At 39.9% G+C, this 15,942-nt stretch overlaps 1 protein-coding gene across 1 annotated transcript in view; it reads right to left on the bottom strand.

The window, feature by feature from the left end:
• Positions 1-8,762: 8,762 nt before the first annotated feature.
• The window catches only part of pi4kab (phosphatidylinositol 4-kinase, catalytic, alpha b), a 30,157-nt gene continuing 22,977 nt past the window's right edge, over positions 8,763-15,942 (bottom strand). The window contains exons 42-54 of the mRNA XM_080040287.1: positions 15,060-15,113; positions 14,845-14,965; positions 14,610-14,739; positions 12,141-12,284; positions 11,948-12,018; positions 11,750-11,856; positions 11,509-11,613; positions 11,220-11,345; positions 10,950-11,070; positions 10,254-10,413; positions 10,086-10,175; positions 9,888-9,971; positions 8,763-9,788 (exon numbers count right to left, since the gene is read on the bottom strand). Coding sequence (XP_079896413.1) covers positions 9,737-9,788; positions 9,888-9,971; positions 10,086-10,175; positions 10,254-10,413; positions 10,950-11,070; positions 11,220-11,345; positions 11,509-11,613; positions 11,750-11,856; positions 11,948-12,018; positions 12,141-12,284; positions 14,610-14,739; positions 14,845-14,965; positions 15,060-15,113 — 1,365 coding nt within the window. The 3' untranslated portion in view covers positions 8,763-9,736. The remainder of the gene's footprint in view (positions 9,789-9,887; positions 9,972-10,085; positions 10,176-10,253; positions 10,414-10,949; positions 11,071-11,219; positions 11,346-11,508; positions 11,614-11,749; positions 11,857-11,947; positions 12,019-12,140; positions 12,285-14,609; positions 14,740-14,844; positions 14,966-15,059; positions 15,114-15,942) is intronic.

Below are 15,942 nucleotides of genomic sequence, written 5' to 3'. Positions count from 1 at the left end.
GGTGACATCACATCACTTTTGCGCCCACTTGCATCTTTCAAAAGTGTCCCCCCTCCCCTGCAACAAAAAAAATCCACTAAGGATGCACACATCTTTATTTTTATTCAAGAAGGAAAAAGAGACTATTAAATCATACAGTGGGGCCACAGTGTTTTAGGAAGGGATTCAAACTTGATCAAAGTTGTTTAAATCTGCACCTTGCCTATTTAAGCAGCACCATTTCTATTTTTACTTGAAAAAGGGCTTTTAAAGAAAGCATTTCAAGATATAACAACAGAGGGCTGTCTTTCTCCCTACAGCCTCCCCAATCCCAGTGGTGGTGGCATATGTCCAAAGCCCCCTCCAAGTCCTCCCCCCCAAACTCCCAACCTTCTCTCTGTCTGCCTTTTCTCTCTCTATCCTGCAGTGGACTGCACTTGAGCTTGAATGGCCAGAGCGGGACAGGCAGCTGCTTAGGCCCGGTGCTCTACAGAGAGAGAGAGGGAGAGGGAGGGGGGGTGCACAGATCTTAATGAGATGCACAGTGTCAATGGCCACTCTCTCTGAAGAGGGCAAGAAGAAAAGGGTGTTCTCTCTTTCTCTGCACTCCCCTCTCCTCTGTGCCCCTACCTCCAGCACCCTCTCTCTCTGCTGCCCTCCTCCCCAGCTGGCGAGGGCCATTGTTAGGTGCCAGATGATACCCCAGATGCCCCGGCCCAGCCGCCCTTTCAGCTACATTCACCAGCCTCCCCTCAGGTCATAGGTCACCACCGGGCATCTGAATGGGTCTCCGTGGCAACAGTGGCCACGGCGGTTGAGAGTGGCAGAGGCTTTTTTGTTGTTGTTGTTGCCTGGTTGCCATGCAGTGCTCAATTCGTCTGATTCCACCCCACGGAGTAAAGCTGAAGTATGATTTAGGAAGAAACTCATTCATTTTTTTAACTTTTTAAGTTTCATATACAAAAAAATCTAAATCTTTAGTTTTATTTTAACACAGAAACTAGTTCAGATCAAGGCATTTTGAAAGATGATGTCTTTAAACTGAGAACAAAAGTTTAGAAGGAGAAACTAATTTAATTTAATACAGAGCTTTTTTGGCCTGCTTGGGATTTATTGTTTTTGTGCTGATGTTCCTGCAATCTGATGCTGCTTCAGCCCTCTGCTGGGCAAACACACAACTGCATATATATATATATATATATATATATATATATATATATATATATATATATATATATATATATATATATATATATATATATATATATATATATATATATTTGGCATCTTAACCTTTATTTGACAGTTGAATAGCAACGATTGCAGAGTAGAAATGGGGAGAGAGATGAGGCAGTAAACAGCCCGGGTCTGCTGTGACAAGGACTGAGCCTATGGTACTCTACCCACTATGCCCCACAACTGCATGGTTTCACCTAATCAGTCCGCTGCCAGTTAGTGACAAAGCTGAAACTTTAATGCAACAAATATAAAAAAAAATTTAAATGTGGATAATGCAGCACGTCTCGGTTCATTTATTTTTGTTGCCAGATCAAATGGAAATACTGACTGTGCATTTCACACTGAAAAAGCTTAGCAAAATAGAGAAAAAGAGGAATAATGCTTGTCAAGAAAAAACACACAAACAAGCATTAAATAGTAGTAAAGGGAATAATAAAATGCTTATCAAAGTTTTTTTTTAATAAGAAAAAAGCAACCAGATGACAAAGAATGGATATGATATACAGTATAGTAGGGATAACTTTATGATAATAACAATGCATTGACATGCATTATCCCTTCTTTTTGTATGTATTTGAATGTCAAAATCAGGAATGTAAAAAAAAAAATCTACGAAAAATAAAAAACAAGATCTATATGTTTTGTATTTACAAGTAGAAATCCAATGTCTGATCAATTCTGTTTCTATTGCTGGTCAACTGTTAAGTTGAACACCAGTAGTGACAAAACGCCAGTGACAAAAAGTATGGACTGTTTAAGTGAGTTAATAGAGAAAAGCAGAACTAGGGCAGGGGAGGTGACAGGGGTTAAAGGGGTAGTGGTCAGCACGGATGGAGGAACAACAAAGAGTTAAAAGGCCAAAGGCTGTCTATGCTATTTTTAACCTACACCGTACACCTAGAAACAGTGACCTGTAAATACAAATAGATAAAGCAAATGTGCATTCTGAGATGTATCCGTGTAGGTTGGGTGGTGCAGGTTTGGCATAGCTCAAATGTATGTAATTAATGTTAGTTCAAAGCCATGGACTAATATTTGAACTGCCATACAAAGTTTACCATATATTCTGGTATGATAGAATTATGCCGGGTTTCCTATCCTATGACTGGGGCGTCTTTTGGCTCTCTTCTCCTCACAGCCTCTGTCGGTCACGCTGTCCAAACAGATCAAAGGTCACATGATAAGAAGAGGCCGAACACTGGGGCCCATTCAGGAGCCCCGACCAATAGCCTATAACACGTGGGCACCGACGAGCAGGGAGAAAAAAGACAGAAAGAAAAGGAAAAAGGAGAGAGTTTTTTGGCCCCAGTGTGTGTCCTGACAAGGCCTCAAAGACTTCTGGGAAAGTTTTTTTTATATAGAGGAGCTTTATATAACACCGATTTGTTATGTTAATACAGCATTTAGTTTAGAATACAGTGATTAATATCATAATGTTGGAATTAACATTGCTGTAAGGGTGAACAGTTCTTGTGCGTGCCCTCTTTCTGTGTGTACATACATGTGTTTGCGTGTTCAAAAGTGTTTGTCTCCCACTGGCCTTTAGCTTGCAGGTAAACAGTGAGTTGGTTAAGCCTGCGGCTGCGACCCCTCCCTTAAGTCATCACAGCATCAGATAACACAACTGAACAACAGTGGAAACACTGCAGAGGAGAGGCCCTACCACCGCCCTAAAGCCACATGCACACTTCAGCACACAGCCACCAAAGGCAAATGGTGTCAGTCACTCATCATCACTAACTTGTTTTAGATTAGGTAGCCTACATCCTGCTAAAACTACTGTAGTCTAACCAGTGTTGGGAACGTTACTTTAAAAAAGTAATTAGTTATAGTTACTCACTACTTGTTCCAAAAAGTAACTGAGTTACTAACTGAATTACTTTATAATAGAAGTAACTAGTTACCAGGGAAAGTAACTATTTGCTTTAGCCTACTGTAAAAAAAAAAGTTGCTAGGCCCTATATGTCAAAATTTTGATTTTTCTGAGCAGTTTTCACAAGTCAGTTGAAATGAGTAGAACAGACAGGTAGGCCTGTAGGCTACATAACCTTCAATATGTATTGCACATCAACAGACAGCAAGAGGTTTATCCTGCACCTGCAGTATTTTGTTCTCAACAAAAGTAGTAGAGGAAACTGCTGAATGTACCGTGCTGATCTGCTATCACTGGATTCACTTCAGGGGTGTCGGCTAAAACACCACTTCAGGCCAAAAACGTCAGACTATGAAGCATGAGACAATGAGAGGAGGAGTAAGAATTTATCCGCTGTTTATTTCCTTCTTTAACATGCACAGCAGCATACAGATCCCAGGAAAAGAACGATAGCAATATTCGGCTCGTGATGACACGCTAAACAGCTGTTGCAACCGGCGAATCGCGGCCGTTTAATAGCGTGCATAAATTATAATTTATAGAGATCGGGAAACTCAATGCATTTACTCACAAGGGCGATGCAAACAAATTCAGGGAGAGCACGTTTCAACCGGGGATTGATAGGTGGTTACTGCGCCAACGTGCACGCTCACACAACAGAGAGAGAAAGAAAAAGAAACTTCAGTAAACAGGCGCTCCGGCTGACTGACGTGACGGCGCTAACTGACAGTTATAATGTCATCCACACACCGGTCTCCTCACTAGCAGTTTGTGTAGTATGGAGCCAGGGGTGCGTTCGGATTACACAGTTTATTCAATCAATTCAAAGTAACGCACCGCATTTAACGTTCAGTAACGATAACGGCGTTGTAACGGCGGAAAAAGTAATTAGTTAGATTACCCCGTTACTGAAAAAAGAACGGCGTTACGTAACGCCGTTCTTTTAAACGGCGTTATTCCCAACACTGAGTCTAACACAATAGCCAGGGCAATAAATCCTACCTTCATGAAAGTTACATGTTCTAGTTTTTGTTATAGTGGTAATTTAACTTAAAGGTGAAGTAAGCGGTTTATTTATATTAATATAAGTGTTAAATCGCTCTTTATTCATACAGTAATCACTTACACGATGTGCGCGTTTCTTAAAGCCAATCTCTTAGTCAGCTGCTCTGCATGTAATAAGCATTAAAACATTATGTAGTATCCCGAAATTGTATCCAACCACAAGAGAGAACGGTACAAACCGACAAACCTCCGCACCCGTCTCACTCATGGTCTCACTGCCGGTGCACGCCAAAGCGACACATGGGTGAATGTGTATGCGCCTACAATGGCGGAGCAGGTAAAAATCCTTCCCAATGTCTGTTTTTTTTTTTTTTTATCATGTTTTATCAAACTTATGGATCTGAGATGATGCTAGATAACTTGCTGCTCGAAGACCGCAGTGCATTAATGTGGTGACGTAGGGACGAGCGAGGGGACAGCTAACTGCAGTAACTGACAGGAAGTTAGCTAAAAGAACCATTCCGCTTACAGCTCCTTTACTGTTCATTCTGGAAGATGTAGTTGGTTGGTGATGCTGTTTAACTGAGTTATGTTGAGAGGTGTTTCTTATATTTTGTCCAACCCATGTATATGAATGTCATACCAGATACTCACAGTGATATTGAAGTTGATACTAATTTCCAATAATGCATACCTATCCATCTTGTGTGCTGTGAATGTGTTACTTACTTATGTGATCAGAAAATGGTTTGTAAAATTGTTATGAGCTTATTATTCTTTGTTAATAGCGAAATGAGTGTGTTAATATATATGCAAATTACAATACATTAGACCAGCAATCCATCTTTGGAGAAGCTTGAAAAACACGCTGCTACTTGACCCTCTGAAAAACATCCGTGATTTGGTCTTAGATATGCTAACATTATTACTAAACACATTTCTAAACTGCAAGTGGAGACAGAGGAGAAGCATCTGTGAGTTTGTCAGATTCTGATACATTTGGAATAATAGTAAAGGTTTTCCCTAAAGTCAACAACCTATGTAAAACCAAATCAACATTATTCAATCTCTTTTGTAGTTCTGTTGCACTTCTATGATGTAGGTAATCTCTTAAAGCTACAGTGTGTAACTTCTGTTGCCCCCATGAGGAATTCTGAGGAATTACAACAACACATTCAGCGCATCTACATGAGGTAAGCCTTCAGTGATCGTGCATGGATGTTATACCTTCTGCTGTACATCCAGGTTTTTCCTTAAAAGTAGAACAACAACTGAAACATTTCTTGGCATTTCTTGGGATTTTTCTGAGCTCCGTGGGGCGACACCCGTTTGTAACATTGCCATATTGAGAAATACAGAGAGTTTTGAGGAGCTGATAGGCTTAATCAACTTTATGACAACTCGTTTGACAATGGTTTGAATGTAACAGCCATTCATTTACATGAAGAAGTTACGCACTATCTTTACAGTTAAACCAAAGATTAGACTTTGCCTCCCTTTAGTGCCACTCATTGGTTTCCCTTCTCCCACAAAAAAGGAAGGGAAAAACCCACATCAACGCTGCTATTCAGGGCAGCCACTATTCCTGATTAGCTCCAGCATCTCATCAATAGGCCTGACTGTCTGCTCTGGTCTTTGGACAAATAGCCCTTTCTACTCAACTTCACTCCTTGCAGCTTTATCGGCTGGAACAGCTCAGTTAATTATTGCATAGCACATGGCTGGCATACAGCACCATTGCTTCACCAGTTCAGGACACATGTGTCACAAGACGCTCCACAGTTTAACACATGTGATGAACAAGGATATTTGAAGCTAAAGGATGTGTTTGTATAGAGGGGGAGAGAGAGAGAGAGAGAGAGAGAGAGAGAGAGAGAGAGAGAGAGAGAAAGAGAAAAGGGAAGGAGAGAGTGGTTCATGTTGGTAGATAAGGTGGTTTGGCCCAGTTACAGGATCCATGGACAAGAACCTAGAGTATGCACATGGTGGATAATCACTAATTATAACACCAATCGCCCCCAACACCATCTACATACACCAGCCAAGAATACACACCTCCCACGTTTACACACGCTGCACTTCACACCGCAATTATCAATACGTCTTTATACGTAGTGTGAAATGAAATCCAGAACAATTATGACTGTTTCAATCCTTTAAAGCACCCATCATCATACATGCATGAATTTTCAGAATCAAGTATTATACAACATTCTGAACGAAACCGCATTTAGAGACGGAGGCCAACACATTGTCATTCAAATGTGTCACACTTCAGACTCTAGAACTGGTTCAGACCCAAAGCTAATGTCCATGCTGGTGAAAAGAAACACACACACACACGCACACACACACACACACACACACACACACACACACACACACACACACACACACACACACACACACACACACACACACACACACACACACACACACACACACACACACACACACACACACACACACACACACACACACACACACACACACACACACACACACACACACACACACACACACACACACACATCTTGTGTGAAGCTACAAGGATTAGATCAGTAAACCTGCAGGACCACAGGGAGTAGCCATGACAGTCAGTGATCTGATCTCATCAAAAATACATCAAGGTGTTTCCCCCTATAGACATCTGTATGCAATTAAATATTGAGAGAATCCGCCCATAAACAGCCCCATCAGTAGCCTTCTCCTCAATTAAATCTGCAGGCTTTTCATTCAAACCGATGGCATATCGGTATAAAGAGCTGCAGTGTGCTGTCATGGGATCTCCATCTTCCCTTCATTCTTTTTTCACTCACTTTCTCCATCTCTTACCCATTGTTTGGCCTCCAGGGTGTTGACATGAGCTGCGTTGGCTCTGTCATCAGGCCTCTCACTCCCCTCTGCTGACGCACCCGACACACACACACACACACACACACACACACACACACACACACACACACAGTAAGTTATATGAATGCCCAATTAACGTTCCTCTTTTTATAATAATTTACTCATGATGATAAGAAAATAATATATATATATATATATATATATATATATATATATATATATATATATATATATATATATATATATATATATATATATAAATGTTTTTGCCACCAGATGTGTGCAATACTTCATGTGCTATTTATTGTGTATATTTATTGTATATATAATAAAACTATGATAATCGTATCGTAAAAGAGGCAAATACAGGCATTCGTTTTTTACATTTTTGTGTCGAAACAGAGGATTTTTCAACTATGACTTTAAAACTCAGAGCAGCGGTTAAACAAATGTTTTTGAGGTATTCATTTGTTGCTGAATGTCTCCAATAATTCATCCCATCTCACCTTCTTGAGACAACTTTTTCACATACTTGTGTAAGTGTATTTGCAGAATGTAACACACACCACTCCCAAGTGCTGCTGCAGGGTATCCCAGTTTAACACACCTATGAAACTGAAGTGAATCCTGCCAATTTTCAACATACCTAATGGGTTGGGCTGTTTTATTTCAGTCACTTTTTATTTTGTAATGAGTGTTGTCATCATAACCTGTTTTGCAAGAATATGCAGAGTATTTCACAAAAAGGTCTGCGTCTCATGTCCGTGTTTCACAACAGTAGAAATGAAACAGGCACACACATAGCTTCCATTTAAGGCAGCTCTTCTGTCAAAGGGCGAACTCTTCTTCAAAAGCAGTCACTCACTCAGTGCGTCTGTAATTGCTTCGAGGCCAACTCAAGCCACTCTCATCATCCTAGAGGGAAACAGTCTGACAGCTGTAATGCCTAAGCTCTCTTTCAGGCATGTTACCTGGCATTACTTTAGTATTTCATGTCTTGTCAAAAGTGACACTCATCCTCAAAACAATGCAGATTTGGTGGTGGCTAGTTAGTTTCACAATGGTTATTCAGAACTGGCACCATAGAACATGGAAACAAATTGAATGTCATTATATGCTGCCCCCTGGTGGATACAAATATAAAATACATAATTTTGCTGCAGAATAGACGCAATTGCACATTGGTGTAAAATGCTTGCACTGCACACATACATAACCTAACATTCAAAAAGCCTTTGCTCTACAACAGATGAGAGTAAGTCATTTAGAATTGAAAATAGGTGTTTATGCATCCCTAAACAAAACCCCTCTTATTAGAAATGATATTTTCAAAAGGCATACATTTAACACACTTCACATGGAAAAAATTCTCTCAACATACCTTTGTTTCCATTAAATACTTTTTATTTGTTGAAATGATTGAAATTTCCCTGTCCATTTCTCTAGTTTATATGTTTTGTTAATTCTCTTCTTATTGTAAAATAAAACTAACTCACTAGGCGCTAACTTTAATGAATTATACAAACATATTATATAAAATACATTTAAGATACATTAAGATTATGCAGAATACAAATTACTTTCATACTGTCTTAATTAAGAATTAAATGACCACCGAGTGTCAAATAAAACCACATGATTGTAACTGATTTATCTCTATCCATGCCAACGTAGGGCACTTAAACCGTACCACCGAAGCAACAGTGTCCTATAAATAATGAAATACCACCATCAAGAAAAAGACATATGCTTTAAGTTAATATATCTTTATTTGATTTTGTATCTTATGCATTCGAATTCAAAAGGCATGAAGATAGAAAAGGAGACGTAAAATGAGTCATGGATATAAATATACAAAGAGGCAAAATCTTTACATTCAGTAACATTACATTGAGGCTTAAGCTAGCCATATGCACATGGGGCACAGCACTTGTATTACTAAAATAACTTTGACCAAAAGCCACATTGTACACACAGGCTACAAGGTAGTTAATGCTCAACTTCATGCAACTACCCAACATTCAAACCGGAGTTTCACCTTCATTTAGAAACAATTAAAAGACTTGGATTCATGTGCATAATCTTCCCTCCCCTTTTGGCAATGATAAGTTTACAAAACTTGGCCCCAGTGTTTCCCAGAACGTGTGTGCATCATTTGTCCCGAGGCGCCTGCAAATAGTTCAACCTAAAAAAAACAGAGAGTAACACATGTCTATACAGTCAACTGTCACTGTTGAATACAAGACAAGTACAACGCCACAGACAAATTCAAATAGGACTGGTCCATTAAAAAAGAGAAGCACAGTAGTGTAGTCAAGTACGAGATGACAGAATAGGCCACGTTGGTCAGAAATGAAACTGGTCTACTTCAGCTACTTAAAGTATCCAATTACATTTCAAACCCCATCTAAAATCAACAGCTTTAAAAAATTAAACAAATTACTTAAAATTGGCGCAAACTCTGATACATTTTTTACTCAACGAGCAGATAACCAAGAGTAATTTATCTCTAAGTGCACACAACTCAAAGTGCAACAACATTCATTTCAACATAAAATAATAAATAAACCAAGATAAAAAAAATATGGTTGAAGAGGAAACATTAAACAACATCAAACATTAAGGAAACATCCAACAAGTAGCATAAAATAATGACTCACAATCTTCAATGGTGAACATTTTCAAAAGGCACACACGCGAACGTACGCACGCACGCACGTACACAAACAAATAAACACCATGTACGGGCCAATATACTGTATGCACATGCTTTTGCACAGACGTTTAGTATGGGATCTGGTTTTGGTAATACTGGATCATGTCGTAGGTTTTACTCCTGTAAGACAGAACAAATGGCAATTGTAGAAATGTGAAGAATGTTTTCTAGAAACCAATATTAAAAAGAATATATAAACGGATTAAGATTTGTACCGACCTGTTGCTGAGGAAGCAGTTCTGGATGACTTTGATGATGAAGGAAGCTGCGTCTTTCTCGCTCAAACCAGGGTTGAATCGTTGTCTAGATGTGACGGGAAGAAGCCATGAGCAACAACAGCACATTACAATCAAACTGTTTATTCTCTTTCACAATGGCGAACACACGCATACAGACACATCGACACGCCAAACTCACTTGAGCAATTTGATGGTCTGTCCTCTGAAGCAGGGGAGACCCGTGTCCAGCATGAGTGTAACCAAGGAGACCACACCATCCATGTAGGGCCTGATTCAACAGAGGAATGAGTCTTAATGTTACATGTTAACAAATCTTGGTAGTTTGTCATTTCTTCTGCACACTCACCTGACAGCGAGGTATCCCCTCACACACATCTCCATGAACCATTTGAAGGGCGTCGCCTCCATCTTCCCACCCATGATCATCACCATCTCATCGGTCAGCTTGATGTCTGGCTCCCAGCCCAGGTTCCCACCAGGAGAGCTTTCAAACATGAACCCGAAGTCTAGAAAAACACACACACACACACACAAACACAGAAGTTTAAGTTTTATTACAAACACAATCATTTTGAAAGGGTTAGCAAAGACTGCAAATTAAAGGCTAGGGTTGGATGGGTCAAAACTGGCTAGGGTAAAGGGTCATAACTCCAATAACGTATTTAAAATAATAATTTAATAAATTCAGGACACACAGTATCTTAAGCCAACCTGTGGTACCAACCATTTGATTTTTTCAAATGAAGCCGTCAGTTTCCATTAGTATTATTAGAATTAAGTCAAGGATGAAAGTCAGCTGCCAGAGAGACTTTAAGATTGGTAATCCATGACAGTGATAAGAGCTTTCCTTTGTTATTTTTATTGTTGTATCATCTTCATGTACTGATGCAGTTGTGCAAGTGTGAGTCTTACAAACAAAGAAAGGGAGGCTCTCAAGAGCCTTGTTGGAATACAGGAAACACACATCTTAAACTGTGCGTCTTAATGGTTTGGCCCTACGTTCACTACAATGAACACACAAGGACATGCACACAATACACACCGATGTGGATGAGGTGGCCCTGGCTGTCCAACATGATGTTGCCGTTGTGTCTGTCTTTGATCTGCAGCAGGAAGAGCAGCAAGCTGTAAGCTGCCATACTGCGGATGAAGTTGTACCTTGCCTGAAAAGAGACGTGTCAGATGAATGATCAATAAAGCAGTAAAACGATATGTGAGTACTGACAAATATGTAGCAATGTTGCAGGTGTAAATAACTCGTGACTGATTGATGATTGGAAAAGCCTATACAAGGATGTGGGATTCCATTTACCTTCTGGAAGGCGAGTGTAGATTCATCTCCGTACTGGTTCCTGAAGTAGTCGTACATGCCGAAGTCCGTCTGTCTGCCCAGCTGGTCACGAGACTTGCAGTCGGGGATGCACTCTATCACTCCACACTGTGGTGGAACATCAGATACAGGAGGAATGTGAGTGCTTTAATTACAGGGGGAAAGTTTGGGACTTTCATCCTTTAAGGCAAACTTTCTCGTGAAGATCCAGTAGTTCTTCTCAGGAAGTTAAGCTAGAGCAAGATAAGAAAAAGGTTTATGATGGTCTTACTCCAGGGGCTGTGGCGACCACCCTGTAAGGGAACACGTAGAGATCCAGGCCCACCAGCTGGAAGATGTTCTTAAACAGACTGATGATCTGGAGAGCCAGCATGTCCTATGAACAGAAATGACCCAATAGTAAACTGAGGAATTCTAGGTAAAAGGATTCATTCATGTCAAAGGTAGATGTCATTGAATGGATTGGAGATTGCAGTTTAGTAAGTGAAATAAGAGGAGTGTAAAAATGAGACCTGTCTGCAATCGTCTCCCACTTTAAAGATGGCCGCCTGCCAGCAGATTCTCTTAGCTTCCTCTTCACTCTTCGCCTCATCTACAGAATCTGAGCGACACTGCAGGCCTGAGGGGGAAGACATCATTGCACACTGCTTGTATGCACACATTTATGAAATGCGTCATGTACTTTAACATTGGTTTAACATTAGCAATACCTTCTTTTTCCAGCTCACTGACTCCACACCTTCTCACTTTGAACTTGGCCAGGTAGGGAGCTTTGGCAGCACTGAATAGAGACACAAAATTACACAAAAAGGGCTTTTTATCAAATTCAGCAAAGCTTTACATTTATTTTGTTTGCTCATGTGACTGTTCCAATCATTATAGAAAATGGTTTCTGATGCTGACCTCTGCATGGGGGTACCAGACTTGTAATCTATATCCAAAATCATGGCCTCTGGGTTACTGGGCAGATAACAGCCCGGCTGGACTTTGATCTGTGACATGGTCTCCAGGCAGGCCCTCTTCCTCTCCTCCCCTTTGGGGAACGGCCTGATGAAGACAAACAAAAACAACACAAACTAACTACGACTGGCTTTTACTGAGAACAGCAGTGTGCATGGGTATCTGACGGAATGACTGCAGACCATAGGTGACAGTTGGGCTCTGATGTTATTCACAGAGGGGATTCACTGGTGTACAGAGTAACGGAGAGTGGTGGAAGTTTCTACCCTGGACAGTTGCAATTAGTGCTGTAATGAGGGCAGAGGGGAGTTGTGTCTGCCTCTAGTGGGCTGACAAAAGACTGTGTGTAAGAGCCAGTAATAATCTGATCTGTCAGAAAGCTGCTCTTCAGCTGCAGAGTGTAGAAGCTGGTGGACAGGTAATCAGGGGAAGAGGGAGATGCAACACAGCGTATAGAACACAAGCATAATCAGAGAGACATTAGAGCAACAAATAGAGAAATAAATGAACAACAAAGGGATTTAGAGAGTAGATCACTGGAGGTACAAGGCAGGGAAAGGAACAGAACATAGTGGCTCAGGAGAGAACCAGTTAGCACTTCATAAACACCTTGAGGATTACCTAGAGGGTTCTGTTTACAGGAAAGTTTAACTGTAGAGTTACTTTGAGGCCTTATGGCAATGAACAGCTTTTTAACTTCATAAATGTTTAACTTTTCTTTCAATTTACCCATTAGATTATAAATGTAAGTTACTGTATCTTCACTTGCCATGCAATTCAATTAATGACAAAAATGTAAAAGTCAGAGATATGAAATGTTGGTGACAACAATGAGATATTAAATGAAGTAAAAAGCAGAAAGGAAAAGAAAAACAAATCAAGGTTGTATCTTAGAGTAAAGGGAATGCAAGGCTAAGCAGCTCTTGTTGTGTGTTTTAGCCTTACTACTAAAAGTAACGTTTACTTTATTGTCCAAAGAAGAAGAATTTGTCCTCCCTGCTTTCACCTCCTTAATCTCTCGCCAACATTACATTTGACTAAATACTGACGGTGTTTAGTCAAATGTAAAGTTTAATTTAACCAAATTCTCGAAACTGAAGTAAAACTAATGGCTGTTAGTGGGACATCAATCTTGAGCAGTGTTAATTTTGGCAGCAAATTCTGATTTAGTCTTAGTCTTAGTCTTTTGAATATCACACCATTTAGTCTTAGTCCTATTCTAGTCATCTAAAATATTTTAGTCTTAGTCTAGTCTAGTCTACTAAATATAAGCAGATTTTAGTTTGACTAAATCTACAGCGGACTTCGTCGACTAAGTGTTTTTCTTCATTGAATGGTATTAAGGTTTGAATATGCAATACAGACACAGATGTAATGGTTGTAATACAAAACATGTATTCTATTTCATTAGTAATAATCTCACATAAAATCAGTGTACCTGACTGGATAGGGGGGAGGGGGGGCTTTAAGAGCCTGTGCCCGGGGGTCCATTACCTCATGATCTGTCTATGAACCAACTGGATTCCACAATCTTTTTTCTTTTTGCGGGGAGCATGCACAAGCATTATTTATAAAATAAAATAAAGAAAATATTTTAAAAAAGTGGGGGGCCCCACACTAGGTCTTGAAACGGGCCCCGAGATTGTTAAGGCCGCCCCTGGGCAGCAGCAGCAGCACGCAGTTGAGGTGCTGATACATTTGAGCAACTGCGCCTTCCTTTAAGCAACACTGCTGCCGCTGTGTGTGTTCGGACTTCTTTTGCATCAAAGCCTTTTAGATAATACAATTAGAGGTTTTAATTGAACGCTGTCCATGCGTCAGAGTTGATTGTAACTTAAAAACAGAAACTAACGGACGGAGGCGGCAGTTTCACATGGCTCTGTGTATTCAAACTCGAGACAGAGCCTACTACAAACAGATCGCGGAACTTAGCCGTTCCCCTAGACATCGTTAACGGGCAGGATATCCCTGACTATAATTTTTGTCCATCATACCGCAGAGTTTTTCAGCACAGCGGCTCACTCCACCCGCTCACACCTGCGCGGTCTCCCGTCGATTTTCACCGACACAGGGTTGAATTCGCTGCTTTGCACTGATTGGATTTCTTCCCAACTTGTCCCACAAAAAGAGTAGTTCTGATTGGATCTCTTCTCCATTCGTCCCGCCCTAACAGTTTCGTCTAGTTCCTATTCGTAGACTATAGTGTCAGTTAAATTAGTCTCAGTCTTCGTCATCACATCTGCCTTTTTATTTAGTTTTTATTTAGTTTACGTCCGTGAAAAAGGTTCGTAGACGAATATTTTTCGTCATAGTCTTAGTCTACGAAATTAACACTGATCTTGAGGAAAGTGCACAGTAATATAAAGGATATGCTAGTATAATTAATTTAACTCCAAAAAAGCTGGTTCATACTTGATAAGGGCAGAGACATTTGTGATTTTGTTGAAGAAGTCAAACTCTCTCTGGTAGAAGTCTTTGGCCGGGCCAGACAGAGAGCCTGTGATCTCCTCCACCATCTGCTCCAGCAGCTCCCCTATATCAGCTGCAGGGACAGAGAAACCACAGTGTTGTACATGTGTGTGTCCACGTTGTTGCTGTGTGGATGAAGTGTTGAGTCACAACGAGACAGTGAAGGGAAATATCTCACGGTCTTTCTGGTTCCCTTCCTCGTCCAGGTATATGTTGGTCTTCATGTTCCAGATGAACTGGTGAGCAAGTAGCTGAGACTTCTGAGCGGCCCACAGGATGTACTCTCTCACATAACCCATCTGCACACAGGGTGAAAAAGACCAGATCAATTGAACAATCTGAATATAGGTAGACTTTAGATACATAACCTGAATCAGAAGATGTAATATTTACCTTGTCGTAACGAAGTGCTTGGACAATTTGAGGAATGTAAAACAAAATGGCATCCTAAAACAATGGAAAGAAATGACATTACCAGCAAATAAAAATAATGAATAACTGTGTCTTTGTATAGAGGTAGTACAAATAATGTGGTCATCCTTTCGGCTTTTCACTAACAAGTATCTTCTGTGCTGTCTTTTTTTGCCTAAATTTGGTTCAAGGCTACACCACTATAGTAGGGTAGCCTGGTCCTATCAGGACCATCGTACTTTATTTAACCCTTTCATGCATGAATTATGATATCCTTAGTCTGGATTTTTTTCTCAAGTGATTTTATACTTCTTTAGGCATGAAAAGAAAAAATATAACTTCATTTTTTTCAAACACACATTTTTCAGAGAGTTTTACACATGTCCACTCGGGTGGACTCCATGCGTTTTGACTTCTCAATTTTGACCTTATTTATTTAACAAAACAGTGAAAAAAATGATATATCATCTGAAAACTATAAAATAATATATATTTTCAATGCCTGTTCACATATATTAACATATTCCAATACTTCAATCTAATGAAAAAGCGTGGAATAATTTTTTCAATCAAAATTTTCTATGAAAATAACAGACAACTTTTTCCTTGGTTCTCCAATTTCTCTTTTTCAGCTGTAATTCAGTAGTACAGCCTACTAACTTGTACATCACTTCATCAAAGCTATTTTTATATGAAAATTGGCATCATAGTGACACCAACTGTTTTACACATAATGGAATAATCTGGAAAAAATGTTTTTTTTTTACACAAATACTTCAAGTTGCCCTCTAATAACATAAATCAATTGATTTAAAACCAAAAAGTTGCAGCAAAGTAAGCTTTTTCAAGCACAACACATCTGCAG

Source organism: Ammodytes marinus (assembly GCF_949987685.1).
Source record: "Ammodytes marinus genome assembly, chromosome: 2".
In the NCBI taxonomy this organism is placed as follows: domain Eukaryota; kingdom Metazoa; phylum Chordata; class Actinopteri; order Uranoscopiformes; family Ammodytidae; genus Ammodytes; species Ammodytes marinus.
This window is presented reverse-complemented; position numbering and strand designations above follow the sequence as displayed.